The sequence below is a fragment of the Belonocnema kinseyi genome, chromosome 8 (assembly GCF_010883055.1).
Source record: "Belonocnema kinseyi isolate 2016_QV_RU_SX_M_011 chromosome 8, B_treatae_v1, whole genome shotgun sequence".
NCBI classification, from domain to species: domain Eukaryota; kingdom Metazoa; phylum Arthropoda; class Insecta; order Hymenoptera; family Cynipidae; genus Belonocnema; species Belonocnema kinseyi.
This window is the reverse complement of record NC_046664.1, coordinates 95419495-95435093: the sequence shown is the minus strand read 5'-3', so window position 1 is coordinate 95435093 and position 15599 is coordinate 95419495. Positions and strand designations below refer to the sequence as shown.

At 32.8% G+C, this 15599-nt stretch overlaps 2 protein-coding genes across 5 annotated transcripts in view; both read right to left on the bottom strand.

Moving 5' to 3' along the window:
* Positions 1-3128: 3128 nt before the first annotated feature.
* On the bottom strand, positions 3129-4998 carry LOC117178596. Its single transcript, XM_033370020.1, has one exon. The coding sequence runs from the start codon at positions 4918-4920 to the stop codon at positions 3646-3648; it is 1275 nt and encodes a 424-aa protein (XP_033225911.1). The 5' UTR covers positions 4921-4998; the 3' UTR covers positions 3129-3645.
* A 4200-nt stretch (positions 4999-9198) lies between these two features.
* LOC117178147 overlaps positions 9199-15599 on the bottom strand; it is a 15362-nt gene continuing 8961 nt past the window's right edge. For 3 of the 4 annotated variants that reach the window (XM_033369408.1, XM_033369409.1, XM_033369410.1), the window contains exons 5-6: positions 11834-12000; positions 9199-9936 (exon numbers count right to left, since the gene is read on the bottom strand). In XM_033369408.1, the coding sequence (XP_033225299.1) occupies positions 9661-9936; positions 11834-12000 (443 nt within the window). In that variant the 3' untranslated portion in view covers positions 9199-9660. The remainder of the gene's footprint in view (positions 9937-11833; positions 12001-15599) is intronic. The other variant, XM_033369411.1, reaches the window with a different exon arrangement.

Below are 15599 nucleotides of genomic sequence, written 5' to 3'. Positions count from 1 at the left end.
TTTGCAGTGTAGCTAAACCTATTGGAAAAAAAGAGGAATCTTTGTTCCGCATAATCTTCGTTTTCGCAAGTTAAAATTACCTTTTTCTCTCTTTGCATTCACAAGCTGACGCGAGTTGTAAAGTTGTATTTCAAAAGGGTTAACAATTTTTTGTTATCTTCTTCCTTAGCAACTGCCAGGTATTAGTTTAATGTACTGGTGTAATGATGATTATACGTTTACCGAGTTCGTTCCTAAGACTTTTTTTCGCCTTATTTTCTTCATAAGACATAAGGGAGTATCCACAACTTTAATTTCCCTTGAATAAAAAATGTTTAATATTTAATATCTTTCTATTTTTTCCAATGAAATTAAAAACAATTCTATCAAACGATCACGATTCTATTCTTGATCTTGCAATTAGTTAGTATAATACTGAATAATTTCATTCGTATTTTCGCTAATAATTTTTCAAAGTGTCCTGGAATACTCTAGAGCACTTTAAAATGGTCGCATGCTACTGAAGATTTTGTACGACTCTATTTCATTCGGAGATTGCGAGCATATTCAGATATTTTGAACTAACTGTTATATTTCTTACTTTCAGACTTTGGACTTATTTGCAAAATATCATTTTTCAATATAGTACCAAATTAGTATCATGCAAATTTTTAAAAATATTAACTCGAGGGCTTAACTTTTTAAAATTTGATATGCAATGTACATCTTCCATAAAATCGCGTGAAATATATTCGATTTTTTTAAACACTTTAAAAGCTCTGAAAGATGTGGAGACCTTTCTAACATTCCTAGAAAACTCGTCAATCTTTTTTGATTCCTTGGAATGGTGGAATCTCTGAAGTCCGGAGAAATCATTATAAATCCCCTGAAATTTAATTTATTTTCTAAAGTTCTCTAGAAACCCGTCGGAAATTCTTCAAGTATTTTTTATATAATTGATATCTTTCCTCAAACAACCTAAACTCGTTAAAATTCTTTGACATTTATAAACTCCCGTAAATTTGGTGAAATCCTTCGTATTCCCACAAAAATCGAGTAAAATCCTTTAAAGCCCCCTGAAATCCCTTGAAATCTTTTAAAACCCCCTAATAACTCTCAAATCTATTGAAATATTTGTAATTCATTGAAATCTGTTCAAAATCCTTAAATTTTGTTAAAATCTTCTGAAATCCGTGGAAAACTATCTAATTCTTTTAAATCCCTTTAGATTTATAGAAATTTCTTATGATCTTGTGGAGTCTTTCAGGGACGCAGTATGTTGTTTCTTAGAAAAAATAAGTCAATACGTGTTTTTCGGATTTGTTAAAAAAAATATTCTTTAAAATTATGCAATTTTTGACTTTGTTCTTTATTTAAAAAATTTTGTTTGCTTTAATCATCTATAAATTTTCACTTAATTGTATAATGTTTGTCGCCTTCTTTCAAAGTGCGATGCAACATTTAAAAAAGGTTCAAAATTAACACAATGGTGACAGTTTTTCTAAAAATGTTAAAAGTAGATTTTTTCAAAAAAATCACACTTATATTTTGCGCTAATTTTTTGTTGAGTTTCTCCTTTTTGTCACCAAAAACAGCTTTGCCCGCTTATAGCTGATATAGGATCCCTTCTTCCTATTAGCAAAAACTTCTCAAAAATATTAGATAGAATACCAAATTTAGGGGTTTGCCAGAAAACATATTTTTTCGTATAATTTTTGAATTTTTCTCGTCAACGATGTATGTACCGCAAAAGAGGAAGAGATATTTTTCATATGAATTTTTTAGACGTGCAAACTCATTATTTAGTATCTGTCGTTTGCAAGGAAAATTATAAAATTAGATTTTATGTAAAAAATCTCCTGGTCACAAAAAACCGCCGCCTTTTGGTTAATTTGAATCTTTTAAAAATTTTACGGCTGACACTCATAGAAGAAAATAAAGGTTATAAGAAACAGAAATAAACCGGTAAATATTTTAATTAAATATAAAGTTGTATCTAGATGTTTAAATGAAAATTATTAAATTATTAATGAAAACGTTGTGCAAACAAAATAAAACAAGACACAATAAACGTCATTTTCTCAATGAAACTAAAATGTTCCTAAATTTTATTGGGCTGTAGAAAATTCAGCAAAATTACGTGAAAATATTTGGTATCACTGTTTTGAAGATTGACATAATGAAAATAAAATAAAAGAAATATTTAAGTAATTGAAGGTGGTCTATAAAAGACTTTAGTATCATTTAAAATAACCAATCAGCAGTGGATATTTAATTAAAATTGATAATTTATTTGAAAAACGAGCTTGGAGTCTACTATACAGCAGTTCATTAAATAAAATTATCATTTTATAAAGAAACCAGTCTGAGGACTCTTAAATATATTTTTTTAAAGCTCCCAAAAATCAGAGGTAATCTTGACACCAGAAGTAACAATTTGTGGGGATGCAATATTATAAAAAAGCCTTTTTGGACCTATCTAGGTTTACAGGTATTAATTTTGATTAAAATCTACTAAAAAAATGTAAGTGCTTGTGCCCTTCATATTTTTTACTTCTTATTTCTCGCCTAGCAACTGATGCTTCCTGTACCCTAAGGTGAAAGAAGATAAACAAGATTATAAAGTTGCACGATGTAAAAGACCTATTAGTAAGGGGCAATGTCCTAAAGTGGCCTCTTCCATCTCCACTTTATCTCTCTTTCTCTCCTTCTCTCTGAAACCTTACCCTTGCGTTTCTCTTGGAATGTGCAAATGCATCTGCTTACGGAAGAAAAAAGAAAACACAAGAAAGTTCCACCTTTTCTACGAAAGTAAAATTTAAATAAACGACGCTCCTGCTTGAATCCATCATTACATTCCAGAAATCTAATTTTAACTTCCGAGACTTGCCATAAAAGATATCAATTATAGCCATCCTTTATTGGCACTGAATAGTCTCTTCTCTAAAAGCACAATTAAAATTTTTAATTGCAATGCTCGAAATAGTAATGTATATGAAAAACCTAATTCCTATTTGTATTTTTCAGTTACAACTTCTTAAAATTTAAATATTTAAGAATTTTATGAAATATATTTCAAAACAGTCTTAATAATAAGAATACTATGAATTTCTGGATAGAAAGGAGAAAAACATTAATTTTAAATATATTTTTATTCGTACTTTGCCTGTTTTCTACATAAAAGTAAAAAAAAATAGTTTATAAATAAACGAAGTCAATTGATATTAAAAAACAAGTGCCAACGCAATCGAGTTACAGTAATGAATGGGTGCGAAAACGTAATCGACCTTGAGTGAAGTCTTTATTACACAATCTTCTCATAAGCGCTACAACTGTTCTAAATTAATTTGTTAACCTCACATACACTTCCAGATTATCATTCTTTTGTTTTCATAATCTTAATAATTTACGTCTCATGCATACAAATAATACTTCAAATTTATAAAATAAATTGTTTGTAGACTTCCTCTGAACTACATTTTAAACTCTTGTTAAAAAATCTATCCGAATACTAAAAGCATCTTAAAGCTAGTTCACACAATTGAGCAAATGGAGAACAAAATAAATAAGTCTGAGTAAAAATGAGGGAAGATTAAATATTTGAATATATTCGTTTATATATTGAAAATAGACTTGAGATTATTAAGAATATGCGATAAAAAATATTTAATTGAAAGACTCATCGAATTGACAAATTCCGTATCGATTGCGAATTCTTCCGGGTCCACAGTTCTCGATCATATCTCCAATGGGTTTTAATTGAGAAATTTCTTTAACGATAAGACGAACTTCGTTTTTATCACTAGGTGCATATTCTTCATTCAGATCCTCAATCCTCGGCAATTCCTTTTTCCAGGACATCCGACTTTTTGAATCATTCGCAGGAGCTCGCAATTCCCTTTCAGTTCTTTCACCCTTTGAATCCACCTTGTCTTCATTTTTGACTGCAATTTTCTTCTCCTTATTTACCTTATTTTCAATAGCTTCCGAGATTTCGGGTTTTCCTTGTTTCTTAATTTTCTCTTCTTGGTTTTCCAATTGTTTAGGAAGAATTGCTATCTCTTCACTTACTGGTGAAATCTTTTCTTTCATTTTCTCGGATACTTGTAGAATAATCGGAGCCTTCTCTTGAAGTTCAGGAGTAATTTTTTCTTTGTCCTCAGTAACACCTGATTTCTCAAAAATCTTTTCCTGAATATCAATTTTCGCCAACTTCTTGTCACTAGGTTTATTCTCAATGGGCTTCTTATTTTCAAAGTTGTGAACTATTTTACCAGTTGCTTTATCTACCTCGACAATCGTTCCGTGAAAAACTAATTTACCTGGCAATCGTTCCATCTCTGGAATTTCCTGTTTTGCGGAACTTAGAATGATGTCCTGCTGTCCGGCAATCAGTGGAACTTCCTTTTCCAGGCTTTCAGGAATGAGTTCTGGTTTTTCTTCCATCTTCTTGTTGGACATTTCTTTAATTGTATCCTTAATATACTTATCTGTCTTAGTCATAATCTGCTGGATGTCATCAATTTTCGATAAATCGAAGGCCCTGATTTGATTCACGGCTGCTCCTTCACCTGGAAGTTCTTCAGATAGATTTAAACTTCCCAGTCCTTGACTTTGACCCCCATTCCCTTCCGCATCATTTTGACCTTCAATTCGCAAAATCCTCACGCTGAGTGGATCTTTTCCTTGTTCGACGATTTCTTCATCCTCGACGGAGACTTTTTTGTTTCTGGAAGTAAGGCTTCTCAATTCTAGAATTTGAGAAGCAATGTCACTGAAAAGGCTGCTGGGTCCTTTATCTCCAGGAGTGGCAATCACGATCATGATGTTGTCTAATTGTGCGTGAAGATTAAAACTTCCATCTTGACGTTGGTCGTAGGTCACTGGCTTGCCTTGAGCAAAAACTAGTAGAAGGGACAGTGTACACAGCTGAGTTACCATTTTTCTAGGAATCGTTGCACCACGTATCAGCTAAACTCAACCAAGTTCTCACCAAGACTGAGTGACTTCGTTGCCCCCAGAGAGTTGCTGCTTCGCCAGAAAAGCCGGTAGAGATGCTCACAAATACATGTGAAGAAGCAGCAGAGGAGAGGGTAAGAAAATACGAATACGCTCGAAGAGAGAGAATGTAAGAAAAAAAGTAGTGAAAGATTATGAAATAACCGGTTGTATGGTAAGGTGGAAGATAATAGGAATATGAGTGATGATGATTGCAAAAGAAAATGATTATATCGGAAGAAGATTAATTATAAATTTTAGAACAAGGTTATTCAAATTTCCCTCTAATTGATCATTTTTCCAGATCCTGTTTTTCAAATTTCGAGATGGCCATTTTAATAAATTAAAAAAAAATAGTTACAATTTCAAACAAAGTTATGATTTTTCAACTAAAATAATGAATGTTCAACTGAAATAGTTCAATTTTAAACAAAAAAGATGAACTTTCAATTCAAATGATGAATCTTTAACTAAACAATTATTTCAAATTATTTCGTTTTAAATTAGTAATTGTTCAATTATTATTTGTACAACAAAATTCAACACTATCAGTTACAAATTAAAATTTTTTGAATTGATCAATAAAAATTGTAACGTTCAAAGCTTAATATTAGCACTCTGAAATTTTATATTGAAAAAATGTCAACTTGAATGGATTGAAAATGGATTTTTTTCTGGTACAAATCGAAAGTATACAATTTCAAGAGTACTCTGTTAAAATTTTAGACAAAAATTCAGAGCCACTTAGCTGCTACGGCTATTTTCCCTAACGTCCATCAGCGCGCGGAGCACGTAGGCAGGTGCGCGCTCGGACTTTCAACGTGTTTATCTCGAAATCAGATTTTTCCGATTTTCCGAGTTTATGGGCACGGGAACTCAGCAACTTTTCAACTTATCCAAAAAACGCTATTTTTAAGACAATTTAATTGACTTGTTGATATACGTCTTTGCTTTTGTGTAAAATTATTATTTAACCACTTATTTGCATAAACAATAAAAATTTTTTTTCGAAAATTTTGTTGTAATTTTGTGAAATAATTTGTCCAAGCTTTGAAAATAGGTATATGAACGAGGTATACATCTTAACAAAAAGAACCGATTGAAATGTTTCAGAGAAGCACAGGACCGATGGCGTTGCCCATAAAACCAGAGGAGGAAAAAGTTGTCAACTTTCGCGTGTCATGGTGGATTTGTTTATCAACATTTTGCATTAAAAAATTTTATTTTATTGTAATGAAACGTCAATAAATATCAGTCCAAATTTGAGATGGAAACATTGTGTAGTTTTGTTACAAACAATTTTCTGCGATCTATATAGGGATACCCCCTTAACCCTTTTAGGTGCAAATTTTTCTGTCACAAAGGAAACGCGCGAATTTGGTCTAATGTTGTCGCCATTTTTGGATCCGCCATCATGAATTTTGGCATGAGAATCGTAATTAGCGGCCTTAAAAAATCATACAGTATCACAAAAAACAATTAATTACACATACGTTACAAGTTTCCATTTTTGATATATTTCAAATTTTTTTCGAAAAAACTAGCGTGCCGAAAATTTTGAAAAAAATATATGTTATGACATAACATGCCAAATGTTTGGAAAAAATTTCAAATCTCTACGACTTTCGGTTTGAGTATAGCCGAATTTATTTTTAAAAACGCGTTTTTTGGATTTCAATTGTTTATAACTATGTATTAATAAACAATTTTACACATTTTTTCAAATAATTACGAAGCATGTATCCCTAAAAGTCTGAGAATAAAGGTAAACATGCTGGAAACTGTAAACTATACTTAGCATTTGAAAAAAATACAAGAAAACAGGTGGTACATATATGTACCACTGCCCCTGAAAGGGTTAATAGAATTTGAAATGTAATGAAAGAATCTATTGATTTAAAATTATTTCAAAATTGGAAATAGTCTACACAGTTTCAATCGGACGTTTGCATCTGTTTATTAATTATTTTTATCATATATTTTTTATACATATTAAAATTAATTAATTTATTTATATTAGTGGAAGCTTCTAATGTGTCCCCTAAGGGTTTACATTTTCCTTGCACCTTCTTCCCTATTCCTTTACACACCTCCACACACTTACTTGGTAGAGGGAGGGGGGCCTACAGTTTAAGGTGGGTTCCGAACCACCAAGAGCAACAGCTTTAAGTACTTAGAGAACCTTTTTCTCTAGAGGTACCCGGTCCCACGACTCTCCAGAGATGAAGAACGCCCTTGCTAGGCTAGTGTTCACCGCATGGGCCGCCGAGGCTCTTCCAGAGTGTGAGCGGGAATCGAACCCGCAAGCCGACGGGGTGGGTCCAAAGCCTACACTTAAGCCCCCACGACCATCGTCCCACTTTATTTATTTATATTTACACTTTGATTAACCCACTAAAATGCATTATATAATCTGATATGAAAGTTGCGAAATTTCAAATGACGGGATATATTTATTTTCAATTTTATTCTTTCTAATTTGAATACGCTTTACTTTGATTTTATTTTCAAAAATAAGGCTTCGACTACCTTTCAGTTTCGACTTTTTCAATATTAAGTTCTTCCAAATTGGATTTTTCAAATTGATTTCGAACTACAATGCTTTAAATTTTGGATAATTAACACTTTCAAATTAAGGTAGTCACTCACAGAACTAAACAACTTATAATTTGAAGTATTCGAAACAGAATTTCCAAATTAAAGAACCTAATGTGGAGCAATTCTAAATTTCAAATTCAATATTGCACAAATTTAACATCAAACCATCGATACAGTACGAATTTAAGTTTTTAAAATTAGATAATCTTCAAATTAAAAATTTCAAAACAAAAACCATTAAAATTGAATAATTTTTATTTCGAGATCGTAAAACACAAATAAATATGATTATAAAACATTTTTAAACGGATTTTATTCAACATGGAAACGTTTAAAATGAAACATTTTTGCAGATTAAAAGAGAAACATCGCAAAAAGTTCAACTATTAAGTTTAAAATTGAGAAATTGTACAATTATAGATATTTAAAATTGTCTGATTCACGAAATTTCAATCTTAGTATGTCTAATGTTGAATATGACTAATTCATAATCGTTTAATGCAATATTAAGAGGTTTTAATTTTTTAATTTTATATTTCTAACGATTTGAATTTGATGCAAAAAGGTTCATTTTTGAATCTAAAAATTGCGTTAAAAATTTTAACCGTTATTATAAAAAAATGTCTTTCTATAAAATGTAATAATTTTGTAACATTAATCCCAAATAATTCAGTTTAACTCGCTATCAGTATTCAAGAGCTCCTAATGTGAACTTGTCCTATTTTTTTTTAATCTGTATATGAAATTATTAAATTTTGATCATTCCGAAATCATAAAAATAATAACATTTATTAAAAGGCTTTTATTTTTTATATTGTAACTTTAGACATTTATATTTTAAAGCAGACAATCTTCAATGTTTCCATTTAAAATTATTCCGCACTTTCAATTAAAAGTTCTTGTATTTCAAATGCTTTTTAATATTAACCCTTAATGGTCAAACCTCCAAAAATAAATTTAGATATTTTGGCTGAAAAAAAATTATGACTGATGTTGAGTCAATACAAAATAGGAATAAAATATCTCCAAAGCCTCAGTGATAATTTAACTATTAACAAAAAAATACTTGAAATAAAAAACGTAGACAATCGGGAAAAAATCGGAAAGTCCGTGCGGTGAGAGACGGCATGTGACCGTTAAGGATTAAAGATTTAAAACATTTGAAATTATTTATTTGATCAAGATTCGACCTCAAATTCTTCAGTTTTGAACGTTCTGATTTAAAAACTCTTCAAATAACAAGGCCTTGGTGTCTAAATTACACAATGTTGAGAAATTTGAAACAAAAAATGTTGTATATTTTAATGTAAAATTTCATAATATAAATGTTCTCAATTAAATAATAACAAAAATACTGAAAAATTAAAATTGTTACTTTGAAGCCTTTCAAGTTGAACGATTTTATAATTAGTAATTAAAATTTAACAATTTAAAATTTACTTCAAACTGTAAAATTGCTCAATTGAATCGTATCGATTTCACTATTTTTTAAAACAAACTTCTTAAATCTTACGTTGCTCTCACATTTAATAAGTTTTAACGTTCAAGTTCTTAAAAAATTCAGCCCTCAAATTAATATATTAAGAAAATTGTTTGGCAGGAAGAAAAATTGAAACAATTCTGTTTCTGTTGATAACAAATTTACTTATTTTTCTTATCAATGTTACAAAAGTATAATAGACTGATAAATTTTCTTTAAATAACGAGTCACGTAATATTCCAGAATCCTAACAACAGTACAAACTACCATCTTTCTCATAAACAAATATAATACTTTCGTAATACATATGATTAATTTCGATTAATCATTGTTTCACATAGAAAAATTCAAGCAGAAACTCAATGGTGCAAGTAAGATAATTTTATTCCTACTCAAAATTTAAAAATAGTTCAATGTTTCTTATACGGAAGAACATAGTTAAACTTATAAAAAATAATCAGCATTGGAACGTACGACTTTTTATCATTTTTAAACTTGGCTAAATAAAGCGATAGAAAATAAAAGAAAATTGCTCTTTCCTAAGGGACGATTTTCATAAAAAATAAATAACATTGTTAGTTACTTACTGAAATATACTCTGAGCTTTAAATACTATCGAACGACGATTTTCGAGGAAAACTTTTTCTAGCCGTTTTTCGTTGACTGGGAACTTCTAGTGGAATAGGTTGTTGAATACCTACGAGACCCCAGTCTCTCAACATTTTGTATTTAGCGAAATCACCATAAATCATCCAAGGAATTGATCCCGACTCTGAATATAATTTACGTATAAGTATTAGCCTCAGAGCATCCTCAGATGCGTTATCTTGGGCTTCGGCATCTGTCTTTCCTTGTTTAGCCGTTATAACCTGTTTATCGATCTGAAAAATGAAGTAAATTGTTTTTATCTAATCGGTTATACAGATTTAGCGAGCGCAATGAAATCCTACGCAACGTCTGCGCAAAATGAATTTTGTTATAATTAATCATTCTAAGACGTGCCGAACATGTTTATATGAACTCTAGGGTAAAGAACAAAGTCAAAGCACCGATCTTTATTGATCTAAACTACCCGCGAGGACATCGTCCCTCCTGTGCAAAAAAAAGCAAACAATCTTAAAAGAAAAAGATGGCCCTAATAGAATGTGTCCATTGTGACACTATTAGGAAGATGTTACTGATTTTTTTTCGTTAAAAGGCATTTTTTTGGACAGGATTTTTAAAAAAGTTTTTGATGTTCAGGGTGTACTGAGATGCATTTTAAACAGTTTTAATGTCCACGCTCTATTAGGGCGATTTATTTTCGTTATAAGTGTTTGTTCTCTTTTTGCGCAGGAAGTTTTGCTCATCTACAATTTTTGCTAAATTTTTTTAATGTTGTTCGGGGTATCTAATGACGCATTGTAAGAACGTGCTCAATGGGTTGATTTTTTTTGTCAATGGTATTTGTTTTTTTTAAGCAGAGATTTTTCATCATCTTTAATTTCAAGATTTTTTAGACGTTTTTCTGGGAGTTCAAAAACATATTTTAGGACCTGTCTCAATGGACACACTGTTAGGACGATTATTGTCATTAATATTTTTGATTGCGTAGAAGTTTCGCTCATCTACAATTTTTTTGTTATGTGGGATATATTTTGCGGGAAGTTCAAAGACACAGTTGACGGGTTGTAGTACAGAATTAATGGATGACCAACACTTTTGCCGAGAATGGACTTCATGGATATAAAATTCTGAAAAAAATCAAATACATAGTGTTTTAAAAGGATTTTATCGAAATCTCATTTTAATTATAGTAATAAAAAGATTAGTCATTCAAAACCCGATAACTGACTTTTTTAATTGCTTAAACTCTTAACTTTTTTTTTAACAAAGCCTGTTCTAATTTTAGGTTCCTGTCGCGATTTTTATCAATGACCGCTTTCGATTAGGGCGATTCACTTACGTTAAGAGTCTTTTTTTGCGCAGGAATCTTGGCTCATCTAGAATTTTTGCTTCTATTTCTTAATTTGTTGTTCGGGGTATCTAATGACGCGTTTTAAGACCGGTCTTATCAGCACACTGTATTACGGAGATTTTGATCATTTTTTTCTTCAAGGGTATTTGGTTTTTTTCGCGCAGGCAGTTTTCATCATCTTAATTTTTTAATTTTTGAAAATGTTTTTTGGGAAGTTCAAAGACACATTTTACAACCAGTCTCAATGGGCACACTCTATTAGGCCAATTTTTTTCGTTAGGAATTTTTTTGCGCAGAAAGTTTTGCGTATCTACAATTTTGTTACAACGTTTATCGGGCATTTTTTTCGTTCTGAATTTTTTTTTTTTTTGAGTTATTTTTTTTCCTCATTAGAAACGCTCTATTAGGGCGATTTTTTCGTTAAGAGTGTTCCGTTTACATGCGCAGAAAGTTTTCCTTATCTAGATTTTTATTTTGATTGTTTGATGCTGTATGGGGTGTTCAAAGACGCATTTTAAGACCGGTCTTAAGGGCATGTGATTCTTTGCCGTATAGCATTTAGTTTTCCACACTTTTTATCCACAATTCTTTTTTTTCAGAAATATATTAGTGTCCAAACATTCGCGTGATTGTTTTTTACTTATAACCTTAATAGGCACAATCTTTAGTAAGAGTGGGCCGAATTCTTAGGGGGTGGTTTAGATCAACAAACATCAGTGCGTTGAGTGTATCGTTCCCCCCAGAGTTCATTTAAACCCGCAGGATTTTAACCCACTATCATAGAGTCAGGGAAAAGAAACTTTTATAATTAGACAACTCACTGATACTACACACGTCACTGAATTCTCAGTGCAATTTTTCGAAAACGAGAAACTAACCCCGCCAGTCACTTGGGGCAGGATCACTGCAGCACTTTTTGACATAGCATATTTGTCTAATAATATCCTTGGCCCCTGTCTCTTTATTTGGCCCTTGTGGTCTCTTTTTGCTAGAAAAGAAAAATTGAAAAATTATATTTTTTAACAAATCCTAAATGAGTATGTATTCAAAAGATTTGGTCAACTAAAAAATATACAATATCATTTTAAAAAGGGCTAAAAAACCACCGCTGGTCCCCACTGGGAGCAACCGTAATTTGAAAATGACACCGGCTCCCAGTAGAACCGCGGAAAATCAAACCTATGGCCACAGCTTACTACCGCGAGATGGTGGTCACAGGGCACGATGAAATCACAAAGACAGGCTGGCGAAACCCTCGTCTGTCTTGAAGATATGAAGCGATCAAAGGATGATAGCTTTCGGCATCCATCTCGCAAGTGCCTTGGAATATTTTTGAACCACTATGACTAAGATTACGAACCAGTGATAGCTTCGCACCTCCGAGAGAACCCATTACAAGGACAATTACTTCAATCGAATATTTTCGGTAGTGTCGTTGCAGCTCCCTTTTGACATCTTGATACCTCTCCTCCTTTTCCTTCTTCTTGGCAGTGATGTCGTAGCCGGCCGGAGCCGAGCACCAGTTCGATGCCATTGGCATAGGCGTGACTTTGTCATCGTGACTACTCATTCAAAAATTAAACGAGAAACTTTTTTTAATAAACCGTTGAAAACTTATTAAATCTAGTATCAAATGAGCCCTAATAAGGATATTTTTTGACATTTTGGAGAGAATATAATGCGTGAGAAGTTTAAAAAAAAATTCAAGTATTACTCGAATTTTGTACGATTTCAACTCGTGGCATGACCTAAGAAAGTTGTAGCCAAAATTTCAAAGACATGCAAATTAGTCTTTAAAGTCTTTTATCTTCAACTTAAGCCCACAAAAATTATAAATCTTCACGGTCGGCGGTGCTCGCCGAGTTTTTCTCAAATTTTGCTCGTGCTGTGACTTATGATACTTACGGGAAAAACAGAAATTGATTCAATTTAAGCCATTAAAACTTAAAATTTTTTTAGAGGATCCCGAGATAAGACAATAAATTAATAGTTTACTTTCAAAAGAGCATATATCAGGCCACGTATCAAATATCCAGAAGTTTGGATTCTCATTATAGTTTCCACAGAAAGTTATTTTTAGTCGCCATGTTGGATTTGCCATTTAAAATTGGTTAATTATGACTTCAATGCTTAACTCATTTTTAATGTGGGATAGAAAGGTTTTTCGAAGGAAATTGATAGACAGGTTGATATGGCTCATACTAAAGATAAGATCAAAATGCAAAAAAAAAGCGATGAAAACTTAATGGCATCCCTGAAGACCTATCGTCGATAGAAGCTCTATAAGCAACCTTTGCGATGGACACACTTATACATACCTGGGCGTGCCAGAGAGCCGCTTTCAGGATGTAACATCTATAAAGGATACTCTCCGAAGCAGATACAAAGTAAGATACAAAGTATCTGCAACGAACATGCTTGCCGTCCCAGTAGTACTCTATTAATGTGGAGTGGTTCCGTGGACGAAGAACGATCTCAGATCCCTTAATATCGGGACAAGAAAGGTGATGCACATGAACAAAAGCATGCATCTTAAGTCTTCTTTTCCGCGATTCCACATCTCACGCCGTCAAGGTGGTCGCGGAATATTGAGCCTTGAATGTCTTTACAACAGGATTATTATGGGTACAGCACATAGAGTCGCAAATGGAAAAAACCCTCTTCTTAAAATGGTCAGGAAGCACGAAGAAGTGGGCAAAGGACGTTTTTGTACAAAGTAGCAGAGGAGGCTGCTGAAACACTCGGGCTTAACTGCACCAAAATGTGGAGGATCAGTCAGTGTCGTGTGAGCTAATTTTTACGTTCCTTAAATCGTCCGGATTGAAGTCTGGCACGGAGGGTTTCATTTTTGCATGTTGAGACGGTGTCATTTCTAACTTAACATATCGTCGCCACATTTTGAGTCAAGACACTTTCGATGATAGCTGTAGGGCGTGCCATGCACACTCCCAACATCTATCACACATACTATCTAGTTGTCTTACTCATGCGGGAACGACCAACATTCAAAAGCACAATGCGGCACTAAGAGGACTTTATTACCATCTCTGTCACTCTTACGGTATTAACCTTAATATCGCTCCTCTAAATGCTCATAAGGAAATATAATCAATTGTCGAGAATGAGAAGTGCCGCATATACTAGAACTTTATATTCTCGACAACTGATTCTGTTGCACACTCGAGGGCTGACATAGTTCTCCTTGCCTTCGAGAAGCGAACCATATTTGTTATCGAATTTTCGGCACTAGCTGACAAGAACATCATAGCTGAGGAGAATGAAAAGGAACAGAGGTATAGAGACCTTATAAGGGAGTTGCGACGATTGTACCCGGAATATTCAGTTAAACTAATTGTCCTTATCATCGGCGCTCTTGGAGGTGCAAAGCTTTCATTGGCTAATGACTCGCTCCCGGCGAAATCCTGCGGTTGTCCTTATGACAAACTATTAACACACACACATGCAAACACGCGCGCGCGCGGTGAAACTCTTACATAGCGCCGATTTTGGGGCTGACGGATGGTAGGAACTAACTCATTATAGCCCATTCCTCTTTTGTTTGTTCACGCCTGAGTGACAACCGCAGACCCCGTGCACCCCGCGCAGCTACTGTTAGACCTACCTGCGGCGCGGCGTCAATGCGTAGATGGGCTATAGAAGTGAGGGCTATTAAAGGGTTTTACTGTATATACAGCACATCTGCACCATTAATTAGAAAATTTGGGATCATTATTTGAATTTTAGACCCCCGCCCCCTTCTAAAGTAAGATTCTATAAATTTACTTATTATGTCTATTATTTTCACAGTAAACAAAATTTAAGCAGACGTTAAGGGAATTCTCCCAGTTCACCCAGATGGGTGGCCTCCCTGAAAATTCTTTAAACAATTTATTATTATTTTTAATAACACTATTTTTGAAGAATGACAGAAAATTGCGATTTTTTCTGAAGTTTCTAAATTTGTTGTAAGTTTTCAATTAGAGTGGAGTAAAAATTAATTCAAGTCAACGAAGTGTTTGTTTAAAAAACTCATTAGTGTTTATAACTATCAACTCTTAGTAATGCTAGCAAGTTGAATTTTTTCTGAAATCTCCGAAAGATATTTATAAAAATTCATTGCATTAATTATTACCTCACTACGTGAAAAGTGGAAAAGATATTAAAAATTGCAGAAAACCCGCAAATTTTAAACATTATTTTAAGTAAACATTGTTATACATGCTAATAAATTGTTTAAAATTTTATTTTTGGGCTCTAACTGAAAAGCTTAAAAAATTGGAGAAATTTCGACTTTCCAACTCTATTCTGAAAGAAAATTGTCACAGACAACAATCAATTGTTTTAAACAAATTATTTAAGCGTATAACTATCAATACAAAGCAATATTTATTGCATTATAAACAATTTGTGGTAAAAGGAACCGTAAACAAAAAATAGCGTCGAAAACTCGCAAAACCCAATTTTTCACTTATGGGTGTTTTGAGACCCTATACGAGGGTGGATTGATAAGTTTCCGGCCTGACCAAGAGATGGCGCCACTAGGCCTACCTTGAGGTGGCGTTCTATAGTACCATCCTTAGATAGCTT